The 15213-nt window shown below is 37.3% G+C and overlaps 2 protein-coding genes across 3 annotated transcripts; both read left to right on the forward strand.

Moving 5' to 3' along the window:
* The first annotated feature begins 267 nt into the window (after window positions 1–267).
* LOC105176279 (AUGMIN subunit 6) lies at window positions 268–7714 on the forward strand. 2 transcript variants are annotated; one of them, XM_011099025.3, is made up of 14 exons: window positions 268–284; window positions 953–1243; window positions 1341–1397; window positions 1487–1581; window positions 2223–2373; window positions 2621–2746; window positions 2837–2993; window positions 3486–3546; window positions 3624–3915; window positions 4973–5098; window positions 5286–5441; window positions 5555–5801; window positions 5886–6362; window positions 6803–7354. In XM_011099025.3, the coding sequence occupies exons 2-14, from the start codon at window positions 1028–1030 to the stop codon at window positions 6841–6843; spliced, it is 2202 nt and encodes a 733-aa protein (XP_011097327.1). In that variant the 5' UTR covers window positions 268–284; window positions 953–1027; the 3' UTR covers window positions 6844–7354. The 2 variants fall into 2 exon arrangements, 1 of the variants encoding a protein (XP_011097327.1); XR_848951.3 differs by lacking the exon at window positions 268–284 and adding an exon at window positions 7514–7714 and having other exon boundaries at window positions 859–1243; window positions 6803–6938.
* A 1837-nt stretch (window positions 7715–9551) lies between these two features.
* LOC105176280 (serine/threonine protein phosphatase 2A 57 kDa regulatory subunit B' theta isoform) lies at window positions 9552–14532 on the forward strand. The gene is made up of 3 exons (XM_011099027.2): window positions 9552–10135; window positions 10608–12079; window positions 13723–14532. The coding sequence occupies exons 2-3, from the start codon at window positions 10865–10867 to the stop codon at window positions 14080–14082; spliced, it is 1575 nt and encodes a 524-aa protein (XP_011097329.1). The 5' UTR covers window positions 9552–10135; window positions 10608–10864; the 3' UTR covers window positions 14083–14532.
* Window positions 14533–15213: the final 681 nt, after the last annotated feature.

A 15213-nucleotide genomic window follows, 5' to 3' on the forward strand; every position in this document is an offset into this window, starting at 1 on the left:
AAGAAAGAAAATACCCTCCTACCCAAAAGGCTGAATATCTAGGGAGGATACTTAGCTCCCATAACCATCTCTCTAAGAAGACTGAAGACTCTATTTGGAAAGAGAATCCTACCTGCTAGAGAAGTAACTACTTAACGGTTATAATTTTCAAACACACGGCTAAGAAGGACCCTCATGAAAATTGGAGTCTATCTTCTCCAACAAAAGCAGAGTCCCGAAGGGGTCGGACTCTCTTAGGCGGCAGGGGCGAGGCAATAAAAAGGCCCCTCCTCTCAGTGAAAAGGGTACCATTTTCCTTAATGCGATTGCACAAACACTGTAGCTGTGATTTTTTATTCTATACTACTCTTCCTTTTAGCTTAATCCATTTCCATCATTATTTACTGACTTAAGCGTCAGAATGCTAACGTAATTCTTTTCTCATGAATCCAATCCAACGAGTAACACCGTATTTTATGGTGAAAACTCATCAATAAATTATCTTTTTCTACTATTGTTTTTGTGAGATGGTTCAATTGGCTGTGATAAGGATGTTTTAGATTTCATACAACGAATAGAATTTTATTTTTCCGATATGAGTGGCCATGTCATTTTCTTTCAATTATGGTAAAAGAACATATAAGACCAAAGTTGAACGCCCTCGAATAATTTTATTAGTCTTTTTCAGATGAATTATTTATGTAAACTTATCTGTCTTTTGTATCAACTTTTTTAAGTAGGGACGGACCTGAATCCACTAAATTAAATGTGGATTTAGGATTGATTTGGACATCTATCCCCCCTTAACCAAAGCAGACGACAATACTAAAAATTGAACTTCAAATAACTGGAAAGTAATTCGTATAGGCCACAGCCAAAAATTGCAAAATTCTATTTAGAAATGACAATAATCAGAGGGGGCTTTCGTAATTTAAAGTATGTTGAAGGACTCATCTTTTTGAAAAAATACCAGGTAAAGAAAATGTAAAGCAAACCGGAAGCAGAGATCGAATCGGAGAATCACGGAGACGCACACTGAGGGGGTGGAATGACGATGGACAGAGAGAGGGAGAGAGAGATGGAACTGGAGAGTGCAATGTACACCAATTGCTTGTTACTTGGCTTGGACCCTAACATAATCGGCGGTGGGTCGAACAGCGGCAACCCACGCGTCGGGTTATTCCGCCATTCCAACCCGAAACTCGGCGAACAGCTTTTGTACTTCATCTTGTCCTCTCTTCGGGGTCCAGTTCAATCCGCCAAGGCAATTTCCTACTCTGATACTGTTTTTGTTAATTCGCATTTGGTTGGCTTTTATGTTATTGTCGGTAAGATGTTCTGGAGTTTGGATCTTCTCTCAGGACTTCGATAAGGTGTGGCCTATATTTGATTCAGCTCAGTCTAGGGATTTCCGGAAGGTAAAAGATGTTTAGATTGTTGGTTCTATATAGGTGTATGTGTAATTTGGTTTGGCCAACATGTGTTTTTGTTGTCTGGAAACTTTTAGGTTGTGCAAGGGATTATAAGTGAACTGGAATCTCAAGGAGCGTTACCCAGGAGCAACTCGAGGGTTTCGTCCCTTGCAACTTGCTGTGGACCAAGGTTAGTTTAGTTTACACGGACTTCAATTTTTTCCTGTAATTTGACTGGATTACAGATTTTGCGGGGTTTAATGTGAAAAAGCTAGTGGTGATCGAGTTAAATTTGGAACTGTTAACGTTTCAGCGATGAAGTTTTGTAGATGTGATGCCTGAGTTATTATAGCACTGTCACTAGTCTCATATAGTGAAAACTTTGAAACAGTTAGAAGCTAATTAAGCACAATAATGGTTCGAAAAATTTGCTCATGATGATGGTGATACTTTGTTCCAATGCATGCTATGTTTTAAAGTATTCTGTGAAACAGCCATTCTGTAACTTTGGTTAACTACATCACTGAAAAGTTTTCATAGAGCAAGCAGTCTGGAACTTCGTTACTCAAGAGATCGAAAGAGTTGATCTCAATTAGAAATATGGAGAGGAAAATCAAGTTTACCTTCTAGATGGCTTTCAATGATGTTTGTGTTTTTACGAGGTAGTAATGTGTTGGAAGTATGTTTATTCTACCCAGTCTCAAGCCTAAAAAGGGCCAATTTTTTGTCTTCCAGACTGTGGACCATGTAACTGAGATTTCATTATCAATTTCTTCAAATTGATAGTAGCTTTTTGGAAAGCTCTATAATATTTTTATATGGTAATTGCAGATTTGTCGAACTCTTGTGGCAACTTTCTCTACATGCTTTGAGGGAAGTCCATAGGCGAACATTTCCAGCTGATGTAGCATCAAATCCTCTGCCTGCTCCGCTGACCGATGTAGCTTTCTCACATGCAGCCACACTACTTCCTCTAACTAAGGTATTCATTTGAAGGCACAAGAGCATCCGCTGAGGATATTTTCTGATTTAGTTGGTTTGAGGATCTAGAGATACTTATATTATAAATGTCCCTGATATTTGTGTAACTGTAGTGAATCGATTAGAAGATTACTTATGCTTGCTTTCTTAGATTTATGCCTATTTAGCTCGATAAAATGTTCAGGAAATTTCCAACTTTCGTTATGCTTTGTCTATGCCTCTCTAGTCAGTTGTTTCTTTATGAACAGGCTAGAATAGCTCTTGAAAGAAGGAAATTTTTGAAAAATGCCGAGACTGCAGTTCAAAGGCAGGCCTTATGGTCCAATTTGGCGCATGACATGACAGCAGAGTTTCGTGGTCTGTGTGCTGAAGAGGTAGCACATATTTTATCAAGAAACTTAGCATAGACTATGTAACATTGAGGGTCAACTATTTCTTATGCTTGTCTTTGGTTTTCTTGTTAGGCTTATCTGCATCAAGAGCTTGAAAAACTACATGATTTGAGAAACAAAGTGAAATTGGAAGGAGATCTCTGGGATGAGCTTGTATCTAGCTCTAGTCAGAATGCTCATATGGTCCAAAGAGCAACTCGCCTGTGGGATTCTTTGTTATCTCGCAAGAGTAAGTATAACCTCATTCATAGTTTCTCAAGTTGCTAACAATTTGATTTACTTTTCCTTAGACGGTCAAGCTGTAGCTTGCGATCTCCTCAATGAAATTAGATGCTTCCCTATGTGTACAGTACTCTGTGTTACTACTCTATGATTGAGTTTTGTGGACAAAAGGCTTTTGTTCTGTAGGATTTATATATACTTTGGTGATTTTCGGAATCGTTTTAACTCTTTACTTTTTCCTTCTTTGTTTTGATTTTTGATGAGACATAATGGAGAGCCTCATTGGTTGACAATTAGGTTTCCCAGACCAACCTGTTGGACTTCTATTTTCTTTCTACTTTTGGCCCCAAAATCAACGTGCCAATTCATTCACACGCATGTAGTTGCAATGTTATCTCACTAAAAACATTAGTTTTAGATTGACAATGAACTATAAGAAACAGTTATTTTATATCACGTAATTATGAGAAAGGTCCTTTACATGTATGATTTTGTACAGGTCAGCACGAGGTTCTTGCTTCTGGCCCAATTGAGGATCTTATAGCTCATCGTGAACACAGGTAATATCTGTAACTTGATTGTGGGTTTTACTGATTGTATTAGATCAATTTCTATTTATTCTTAACATTATTCCCAGGTATCGCATCTCTGGTTCATCTTTGCTTGCAGCGATGGATCAAAGTTCCTTAGTTCCATCTACTAATTTAGCTCCTCAATACTTAGATAATGAGGAAACTGAAAGTTCACAAACTGATGTAAACAAAGAGAGCAAAAGCATGTCTGAATGTTCTATTACTTGTGGGAACGAAGAAAAGTTTTCTCGAGTGGATGAAAGAAGCTCAAGAGGACAGCCTACTGTTGATATAGCAGAAGTCTTGCGGCGTTGGACCCATGCCTTGCAGCGCATTCATAAGCAATCACTTCAACTAGTATGCTCCTTTGGAGAACCTTCCTTCCCCCCTCTCTTTCTCATTTGTGAATCGGTTGTCTGTCGGTTAGATATGAGTTATGATTAGCTCTGCACCTGACCCTGTTCTGGGCCATTTATAAACTTCCACCTCATCAGATGCATCCATCATCCACGAACCTGATTCCTGTTTCTTGGTGTATTCAATTTTCATGGGATCTTCTGAGGAAGACCTGTGTTTGGAGAAATTTTTGTGACAATTGGTTATCTGAGCTTTCGCTTTCTGTGCTTGAGTTTAAGTGTTTGAAAATGTGCACGCATATCCCGTTGGATACAAAGTAATTTCTGATTTATATTTCCATAAACTTCACATAGCTTGACGACAATCCTTCATTGCACCAGCGTGATACTGCTGCAACAGCATTAATTTGCATGAATGGTCAGCTTCTTCTTCTGTAACTGTAGATACTAATTGTCCGGCCTACTAGTTGTGTGTGCCAATAAAGGTTTTTAGTTGGAAAACGAAATTTAAATAAAATGAAATAACACGAAATAAATTAAAGGAGGATAACTTTCAGAATATATAAATATTACGAATACACAAAGTGTATGTGCCCTTGTTTTTTGGGCACAACAAAGTGGTGATGTTTTTTAAGGAATAGAGGAAATAGAAGATTTATTTGGCCCTGGTGGATCCATAAATAGTGAGGTGGCACTTTCTTGCAAATTTAAGTGAGAAGGTGGATTAGTAGAGAGATTTATAGTTATGGTTAGATGTTCCTTGCATTTTGTATAAAAGGTTGAAGGTTGTTTAGAATTTTAAGTTTACATAAAAGACCAAGATAATTACTGTTAGGATCTTTTTGATAATAAACATTAGCATTGGTTGTAACACATCCAACACTTCCAATTGTTTTCTCGCCATCTAGAAGAAAAAGGAACTTTTACTGCTATATTTGCTGATGAAGATATTCTCGGTTGCCAATTTTAATACTCTAAATATTTGTCAAATTACTACCAGCATCATGCTGATATTATCCCTATGATATGGTGAAATCTCGTATTTAACTTTGTTGCAGGCCAAAGCTAATGATGGAGATGGTCCAGATCTCTTAAGAAGTGTACATGATGGTGGTACTAGCAGTCATGCTGAATCCTTAACTGAAACACTTGCTGAACACCGGCAGCATCTAGACAGCATACAGGTGATTGATGGCATACTGACCTTTATTTATTCAATAGGATGCAGCAAATGAATCTTGTACGGAAAGGCCGTAGTTGTTCCTGGCAACTTACAACATATGCTGGTTGAACTAAGTTAACTGGAACCTGTTCAAAGACATTATGAAGTGTTTTGGGATATTTTCTCATGATAGTTAGGGTTATGTGAAGGTGCTCATTAATCAACTAAAGGATGTTGCTCCAACTATACGGAACTCAATCTCAGAACTTACAGATGAAGTGAATAGCTTATCACCTGATCTCCCTCTTGTTATGAAGCTTAGAGCCAATTCGCCTATTGAGGCACAGAGTAGTGGAAGAATGTTGGTAAGTTTAATCTTCTCTTTTGTTCAGAATAATTTCTAGAGATCAAGATCTCTTGATCTGGTGTTGCTTCTTAAACTGCACCTGCTAAATGATCATAAATTTGTAATGTCCAGGAAAGTGGTAATGATGAGGTTGTTGAAATGACCTCAAGACTGTCATCCATTCAGCTTGGAAAGGTATCAGCTAGTCCCCCTACTTTAAAATTGCCACCACTGTTTAGTTCGACCCCAAATTCTTCTGGAAAAGGTGGAAACATGCAAAAGCGACAGAGTGTGGCCCAAATCAACTCAATAGAGACCTGTAAGGATAAGAACTCCCTGGAGAAGCCTCCACCAAACAGCCATGTGGATAGTCAACCTGGTTTGTGAATAGTTGCTTGCCTTTTTGATACATGCATGTGTGTGTCGATGATCCTTATTTTCTATTATCAACTATATGTTGCAGTTGAAGATATTGTTTTTCTGCAAAACTTGAAGAGATCTGTCAGAGAAGCTGCTCTTTCATCTCAATCATGCAACTTAGAATCATCTCAAGATGGTCGTTCTGATGATAACTTCGAGCACTTCTTTGCGCCGCTTTCTAGGATTGGGTTCTCTGGTCTTGGCCAGGATAACAAGCATGATAACATGAAGAGTAGACAATTATGCGTGCCTCAAGCAGAGCCCTCCTTGCTCCAGATCCATGCTAAGGACATCCATCATGAGAACAAGTATAGTGGAGTAGCAGATATGTTAAATGATTTGGAATCACTTGGCGAATATGATGGTGTGAATGGTTTCCTCTCTGCAGTTGATTCAAATTCCCCAGTTTCTGGTGCGTACGGGTCATTTGTTGACATTGATGAATCTCAGGAACAAGTTTTCTCACCTCCTTTGCTAATGGATGCAACAATTTTGTCAGATTCATATGAGGATCTGCTAGGTATATTGAATCCGGACCTAATAACTTTCTTAACTTTATATTTTTCTTGATGCTACTGCTAATCGTCAGTAGTTGCCGGTAGAATAATTTCCCATTTATACAACATGCTTGAAGCAATAATTTTTGCTATCCAGCTAAATATTTAAGCAACATATTTGTGCACAAGAAGTTTGTTATCCAAAATATGAATTGGTCATGAGGCGGTGGGAGTAATATTATACCTATTCTTTCTGAGAATTATGCATGTTTTTACATGGGTGGCAAGTCTAATTCCTTTCTTATACTTGATTCATCTTTTTACATCAGATTTCTAATCTGAGAACTGTAATCCCTTCATTTTGGACCAATCATTAGCTGTTCTTTAACTTTTCTCTTTTTTTAATGCATATTTAAACTTTTCCACCAGTATATGATCAAATTTTCCTGTCATTATGTTGCAGCACCATTATCGGACACTGAAACGGCTTTAATGGAGCATTGAAAGTCTGGACAGGCTGTATCTTCAAGAGATTTTTATTTTTGTGGAAAGCCTCTTACTGTTTCTGCACTGGGATATGCTACCATGATATGGTGCTCGTATGATTCTGTCTATCCTCTTATCTTGCATGCCTGTACTAATCTTTTCATGAACAAGGAGATACTGGAATTTCAGCTGTGAGAACTGTTTATGGCAACAGTAAAGTGGCCAAGGAGATTGAATATTCAATTTCCGAGAATGTGACTGTCGGTTTCTCAAAACCCTTTCTCAATTTTGGTTTTCGGAAGCAAAAAATGAGGTCTACCGACATTAGGCATATTGTAATGATTTGAAGTGTATGACAGGCAAGAGTTAATCTTCCAATGTGCCGTGTGCTTATAATTGTCAAGATTCATAACAGCACATACATTCATACATCACACTGATGCACTGATTGGTTCATAATTATTTACAATATTGGATTGTTGTTGAGAGAGCAATAATAGAAACTCAATGAGTTGAAAATTTGCTTCCATTTCCAGGACTTGTTTTCAGTTTTTTAGTTCAGGGAATCATGTTTGCAATGTGTGCTTTTTATGATCAAATCTCCACAATTTTTGTAGTTTTATGTTTGGGGTTCTGTATTATATTTGTCCCAGCACCAGTCAATGAGACTGTCTTGCTGCGGTTTCAGGACTAGAGACTTAGAAGACACATCGGAAAATTGCTGAAGGAGCATCTCGTCTATTATCATATCATCTAAAACCAGAAAATTTGTTAGTTATTTTAAGAATTTGTTGCCTTCTTAGGATTTAATTTGGAAACATTGTTTCATTTGTATGATGGTTGTTATCCTTTAGAGTCTGAAATAATATATATCTGCATTATTGTCTACTTTGTATAATGAATTGATTGATTCATTTCGTTGAAGTCGAGATACTCTATATTTATTTCCCAGTGAATCGTGATTGATGATTTTGGTTCTCATTTTCACCCTTTTGTTAGGAAAAGTTCCTGAAAACAAACTCTGTAAGTTGTTACGAATTTCAGGGGTGAGAATGTTGAACACATCCAATCAAGGTTTATCTGTTATAGGTTTATTCTTCCTCTCCTCTGGATATTGATCTATTGGCATCCCCTGCTGGTCCTGTTACTTAACAGAGATTTGTTATGTTTCTTTCCTTCATAACATAGCCCGTGTTTTAATTTTTTTGTTTTTCTTCCACGAGTTGAGCTTTTTACTTAATTGAGCTTGGAACATAGTAGTTAGCTTAAAAGGCCAAAAAACCTACCATGCTGGTTGTTGGCTCTGACTTAGCCAATTCTTGTCTTCAAATCTACTTGTGTTTAGTTGGAACCATTCTATCTTCTTCATTGTAATTTTCAAGTTTGAGTTGTTATGATGTATAGAGAAATGCATGAAAACAGTGGTATTGGTGTGTAAACATGGGCCATTCATATTTTATCTATGTTGATGAGGTGACATAGAAACCAGAAAGTTGATACCGACTCATACTTCATATGAACAAAATGTGTGATCAGCATTTGTTGACAGGTATTCTGTGAAGGGTTCAGATATGAGTGCTCAGATTTGCCATGTTAATAAGGAAACGTTTTAGATTCTGTAGTTGGTGGCGGTGTGGAGTAAATCCATTTTCCTCCACAATGGTGCAAAATTGAAATAGTTTTTGATGTTTGTTGAAATGGTAAATGCAGAATGGGTTTGGCTTTGGCTTTGGCTTTGGCTTTGACTTCCTCAATCGTCAAGGAAGTAAGAACGCGTCCATCCCACTACTCACTACTCAATTCATTTTTCTTCTTATCAATTATTTCAAAGTCTAACAGTCTTGTCCCACCTTAGTGAAACATTCTAGTTTTCATTCAATGTAAGAAATGCCAATTGTAATAATACTCATTATTATCTAATTAAAAAAAAGTAATTGATTTGATGTGAATGTTATTAAAAGTTAATTTTCACATATAAAGATATGAAAAACAGGCAGGCAAGCATTAAATACTTTCCATTATTCAAAGATGTTTTTTCCTTATATAAATTCGCTTTGAAACCATAATAAAAAAATAAAAAATTTAGGGCAATATTTGTGGGGTTGGAGAACAGCTAAATATCAAATTAGGAGGAAATTAAAAGGGCAGGGGAGAGGAGAGGACAAAATTGAGGATTTGAAAAGGGGTGAAAGCACGCGCCTGGAAAGGACGTAGGAACTTTATTGCTTATGCCAACTATGCTTTGCTTCGTCTTTATGAACAGTAACACATGGGATTCATTCCTCCTCTTGTTCATGTCCATGAGCATGAGTATGAGTTTCCCTTCGCCCTTGCCTTGTTTTATTTCATTTCACAATAGAATTTCGTTATTATAAAATACTTATATATTTTTTTAATACTAAAAAATTAATGCTATTTGAGGTTCCTTTTTATTTTATGAATTGTTAAAATATTTGCAATTGATTATTCATAAATTATACAATAAGGTTTGTGGAGTAGTTCGCAAACAATTTGGATAAGTATTGTTTGGTTCGACTCTTCTACCCTTCAACTTTCATTCCGTGGAGGGCCAAATTGGTAAAACAGAGATAGAGAGAGACAGATGGTTGAAGGTTGGAATTTCTGGAAAATCAAAAAAGAAAAAAAGGGAAGAGGGTAAAGCTTTGGGAAAAGGAAAGGGGAAAATAAATAGAAAGAGAGGAAGGGATGAAAAGGAGAGATCTTTAATTAATTTATAAGAGAGAAGAAAATCTGAAATAAATAAATAAATAAATAACAATAATAATTCATTCAGCAAAACCAAACACAGCACACACAACTCTCCTGCTCCACAACCCATCATCAAATTCAAGATTCAAGAACAACCCCATCACCAGCGATTGCTTCTTTAACCCCATCAAACTCTTCTCTCAGTTGGGCGGTCTCTGTTTTCAGATTTCACTTAACAAAAGACTCAAATCTTTTTGTTTTGGGGGGGTCCTTTAGTATTTTGTGCTTTATTATTCCCCTCATCAGAATTGAAACAAGCCATTTGCTTTAATTTTTCATCAATGGCCCATAATTTTTGCCATCTTTTATCTCAATTTATCGGCCTTGTGCGTGTAAAGCTTTGAACTTTGGGTGCGTATGTAGACTTTGTATAGCTATACAGGTGATGGGTTCTGGTTGGGAGTTACTGAGTTGATGCTCTTTTGTTAGATGGTTCTTGATGAAGAATGTTTGCTGGTTTTTCTAGATCGCGCCCAGATCTTGAAACTTCCTGATCTGGCTGAATGATTGGGAATCTTTTGTAAAATAAAGGAAAGTTGAGGTGAGTCGAAAAATTTGCATCTTTTTCTTTGTTTGTATATGTGTGTGTGTTTTTTTTCTTTTTGTGATTGAGGTTATTACACCATGTATTTCTCAGATTTTGGGATCTCCTCTTCACTATAACTTTCTCTCTCTCCCTCTCAGGAGAAAGAAAAAAAGGAAAGGAAGCTACTTTGTCAATCTTAATTTTTGAACTTGATTCTTAAATCTGGGTTTCTCATAGTCATTTTGATACTTAAAGTGAATAGGCAAAAGGGTAGGCCAGTAGTATGCAAATTATACTGGAAAAACGTAATCTTGATTGTGAAGGAGTGGGTTCTGCACATTTTGTCTTTATTTAGAAGGGATGGGAAAATTTTGTTTTCTTCGTGGTGAATAGATGAGTCCAAGATTATGGCAATGCTGTCTTATGGTTTGGGCTTTTTTCTGGTGTAATTCAGTTTTCTTTTTCCTTTCTCTCTTTCTTTTCACAGATGAAAATTCCTTGGCTGGTTTGAGCATAAGCACATCAATCATGCACGCTTTCCTTTGGTGGTGGAGAATATAGCGACTGTAAAGAAGGGGTCTAGTTCCTTAGTGAATTGCACATACTGATCAGAATAACTGGGGTGATGATCGGTTTTTCACAATTTTATGCTAGGTGCCTCTGGTTTTCTAAGCATTGTGATTGATTGGTAAAAGCTTTTGATTGAGTTCACTTGAAGAAGGTTGTGAATTTTGGCTCTTAGTGATGATTAAAAATATTCTCAATAAGCTTCCTCGGAAACAGACCAAATTAGTGGATCATCGTGATGGGGGATCCTCTACTTACCCTTCAAATGCTTCAACTACTTCAAGAAGCAGTTATGCTGTTGGTTCCCGGTCGGGCAACTCAAATACTACAATTGGTCCTGGTATCAATTCAACTTCAAACTCTGGTCCAAGTTATGGAAATAAACTTCACGACGCATTAAATACAAAGGTAAATGGGAATGCTGGACCTGTGCCGTATGAGGCACTTCCTAGCTTTAGAGATGTACCAAATGCTGAGAAACAAAACTTGTTTATCAAAAAGTTGAGTTTGTGTTGTGCAGTATTTGACTTCACTGACCCCGCCAAGAATTTGAAAGAAAAAGATATCAAGAGGCAGACATTAGTGGAACTTGTTGATTACGTCGCTTCAACAAATGCAAAATTCACAGAAACTGTTATGCAAGAGATTGTTAGAATGATATCCATAAATTTATTCCGTACCCTCTCTACTCAGCCTCGTGATAACAAAGTCTTAGAAGCGTTTGATCTGGAAGAAGAGGAACCCTTAATGGATCCTGCGTGGCCCCATTTGCAAGTTGTGTATGAATTTCTTCTCAGGTTTGTGGCTTCACCAGAGACAGATGCAAAGTTGGCAAAGCGGTATATTGATCATGCATTCGTTTTGAGGTTATTGGATCTTTTTGATTCAGAAGATCCCAGAGAAAGGGAGTACTTGAAGACTGTCCTGCACCGCATATATGGGAAGTTCATGGTTCATCGTCCGTTCATTAGAAAAGCAATCAACAATATATTCTACCGCTTTATTTTTGAGACAGAGAAGCATAACGGGATAGCAGAGCTGTTGGAAATTTTGGGCAGCATTATAAATGGATTTGCATTGCCATTGAAAGAAGAGCACAAACTTTTCCTTGTTAGGGCTCTCATTCCTCTTCACAAGCCTAAATGCATTCCAACGTATCATCAGCAGCTTTCTTATTGCATCACACAATTTGTGGAGAAGGACTGCAAACTTGCTGATACTGTCATAAGAGGCTTACTCAAATATTGGCCAATCACAAACAGTTCAAAGGAGGTTATGTTCTTAGGTGAGCTAGAGGAAGTGTTAGAAGCAACTCAGCCTCCAGAGTTCCAGCGCTGTATGGTTCCTTTGTTCCGCCAGATTGCTCGTTGCCTGAGCAGTTCACATTTTCAGGTTGGCTCTCTGACAAATGATCCGCTTAATAATTTATGTTCGTTACAGTTCTTCCAACTTGTTATGAGTTGTCAGTCTCTGGCCATTTTATGCTTCAATTTTCCCTCAGTTCTTTTGATGTTTGTTTTTGTAATCATCTGATCTAAACATGCATCCTATCTTAGCATTATAATTGCCGATCTTGAGCAATTTTGTTTCCTTAGAGAACTTTGCCTGTGTTCAATGTTGATCATGTAGTCAATAGCTCATGGCGCATAGCGTGCCTTTTCAAAGGACGGCGCTAATGCACAAAACTACTATACATATATATATATGTAATTATTATTTTTCATAGAGAATAATATAAAAAAGTAAATTGTACTTTTCATAAATCAGAAACAATATATAAATCAGATTTTTAAGTAAATTTCCTGTACTTCTAAAGAATAATAATAGCATAAATGTACTTAATACTCTAGTATCAGAAATTGAATCATCAAACTATTAATAAGCAATAATAGTATAATAATTTCAACAATAACCAACAATTAACCTTATTAATTTACTAGGAATTACTAATTAAAATAGATAAACAATATACAAGTAGAAAACAGAGAAGAAGAAGAAAGACAGAAAAGTAAATCGTGCAAAGAGAAAACTGGAAAGGAGGTCTGAGATCTGAAAGGAAACAGAAGAAAGAAGAAAGAAAAGGGCAGAAAGCAGAGAACATTGCTGGTTCTGAAGGAGAAAGCAATAAGCATGCAGGAATCGAAGGGTTTTTATCGTTTTGGACTCTTACTTTTATGTTTTTCCCCCCTTTTTAAATGAACCCACGAGGCACGCCTGGCCTGCTCTTGGGCAACAGCCGGAATGACGCCCAGGAGCACGCCAAGGCATCGCCAGGGCAAAGCCCATCGCTGCAGCAGAAGAATGGTGATAGGCTTGCGCCTTTAGTGCCTCCCTCCATGGTGTGCGCCTTTCTGCGCCATTAACTACTATGATGCTGATTACTGCTTTTGCTTTTAGTGTTCCATCGTTCTGTTGTTCTATCTCATTTTTTTTTCCTTGTGGCTCTAAATAGCAGTTTGGGTGAAGCTAAATGATGGGGTTTTGTGGCTGGTTGTATTGTGAGCAGAGATGGCTAGACATGAGAAGAACATCAATTATTCCAAAAGTATACTGTCTTTTTCAGGAATCACCAGAAAGTATTTGACTGGAATTTGACCAGTCTATTAACACTACCAGACAAGAACGATGTTATTCCAAGAGAAGTGAACAAATTCTTATTATTTTAAAAGTGAACAGATACAGTAAAGTTATGTGACATGAGCTACCGTTAGGGATCTTACTGATGTAAATTCTCAAAATTCTATAGTTAGATCGGCATAGTACTCTCCTGGAACTTACCAAACTATAGCTTTCTTATTGAAACATGAAGTACAGGTCTTAGGTGGTGGCAAGAGATTCAGTTTGATAGTTGAAATCTGAGATAAAATTTCATGGATTCCTAGGCAACAAGATAACCAGAATGAACTATAATCTTTTGACATATCTGATTCCCTTGTGATTTTTATCCTTTTTGAAGAATCTTTTCTGATTATAGATGGTAAAAGCTGCGGACAGTTTCTCTTCAGAATCTTGTTATTTAACCCTTGTATTCACAGGTGGCGGAAAGGGCTCTCTTTTTATGGAACAATGACCACATTGAGAACCTGATCAAACAAAATCGTAAAGTTATACTGCCTATTATCTTTCCTGCATTAGAGAAGAATGCAAGAAAGCACTGGAACCAGGCAGTGCAGAGCTTGACACTGAATGTGCGCAAAATCTTCTCAGATGTGGATCCTGAGCTCTTTGAGGAGTGTTTGCTCAAATTCCAAGAAGACGAAGCACAAGAAGAGGAAACCAAGATGAAACGGGAAGCTACATGGAAACGCCTGGAAGAAATAGCTGCAATGAAAGCTGCAAGCAATGAACCAGTGCTCGTGCCTCTCAGGACAAGCACCAAGACCCCATCTGGATGAAGAGGAGGCATTTTCTTTTTCCTTTTTCTTTTGAGCTACTGTGACTCGACTTTTGATATCTTTTGTTGCTGGCCTTTGATGGGTACCTAAGATTCGGAGGTGGAAAGAAGGCAGTGTTGTTGCATATCTACTTGACCCAACTCATGCTTCTGGTTTTCTTCTCATTACGCCATGCGGGACGAAGAATACCAGTATCTGCTGTATGACCAAATCTTGTTTTGATTATGGAATTGGGGTGGCCAACTACAGGAGGTTTCAGAACCTTCAGTGGATGTTACATGGAGGAAAGTTGTTGGCAAAATTGGCCTTTTTTCAGCTTTAGCTCTAGAATGATGTTGGAATTAAGGAGTAATATTTTTGTTTGTATGTCTAGAGATTTTTGAACTGGATTTCAATTTGTGTACTCTCATCTGCAATTATATAATATATATATATATATATCTCCATATATATAGATGTACTCATTTTAGTTGTCTGAATATATATCTCTGTCATGAAACGATACTCTGGATTAACTTAAGAAAGCATCAACCTTTTCCCTTCTGCTGAGGAATTGATTATAGAAGTTGAAAGAACTCGTGAGGGGCATTGCACTGATTCAATGTTTTGATACTTTATACCTAGTGCTCAGTGCAGTAGCAGTAGGATTCTTGAAATGAAAATACTGTTCCAGAAATACCAAGAATGCCCTTCATGGTCTGATTTATTACATAAAACCTTGATGATCATAGATTCTTCCTAAGCTTTGTATTCAGCTCTTTCAGACAAAAACAGTAGCAACATTATGTTTTCCTTTGAGAAACAAAAATGTGTGTATAACTAATCCTAGTTTGTGTCTAAGGAGCTGTAAGAAATAAGGATACAGTTGTCAATCAATTGGGCCCAGTGGGCATTATTGTCTTCCATAAAAGCCCAAATATCAGCTGTCTTTTTCCTGTGTTTTTGATGGGCCTGCCCACCTAATCCACTGTTCAACCCAACTGCTTTTATCTCCTACATCTGGCGTAAAGGGCTTCCACCCACCTCTCACTTTTCCTTGAGTTGTACTTTATGACTTCCACGGCCAAGTTCCTGGAGTACAATCATCAGACATGTCTACCTGGCACGAATAGTTTATCATTAATACACGAA

Source organism: Sesamum indicum, linkage group LG13, assembly GCF_026168435.1.
Source record: "Sesamum indicum cultivar Baizhima isolate 11 linkage group LG13, ASM2616843v1, whole genome shotgun sequence".
Lineage (NCBI taxonomy): Eukaryota > Viridiplantae > Streptophyta > Magnoliopsida > Lamiales > Pedaliaceae > Sesamum > Sesamum indicum.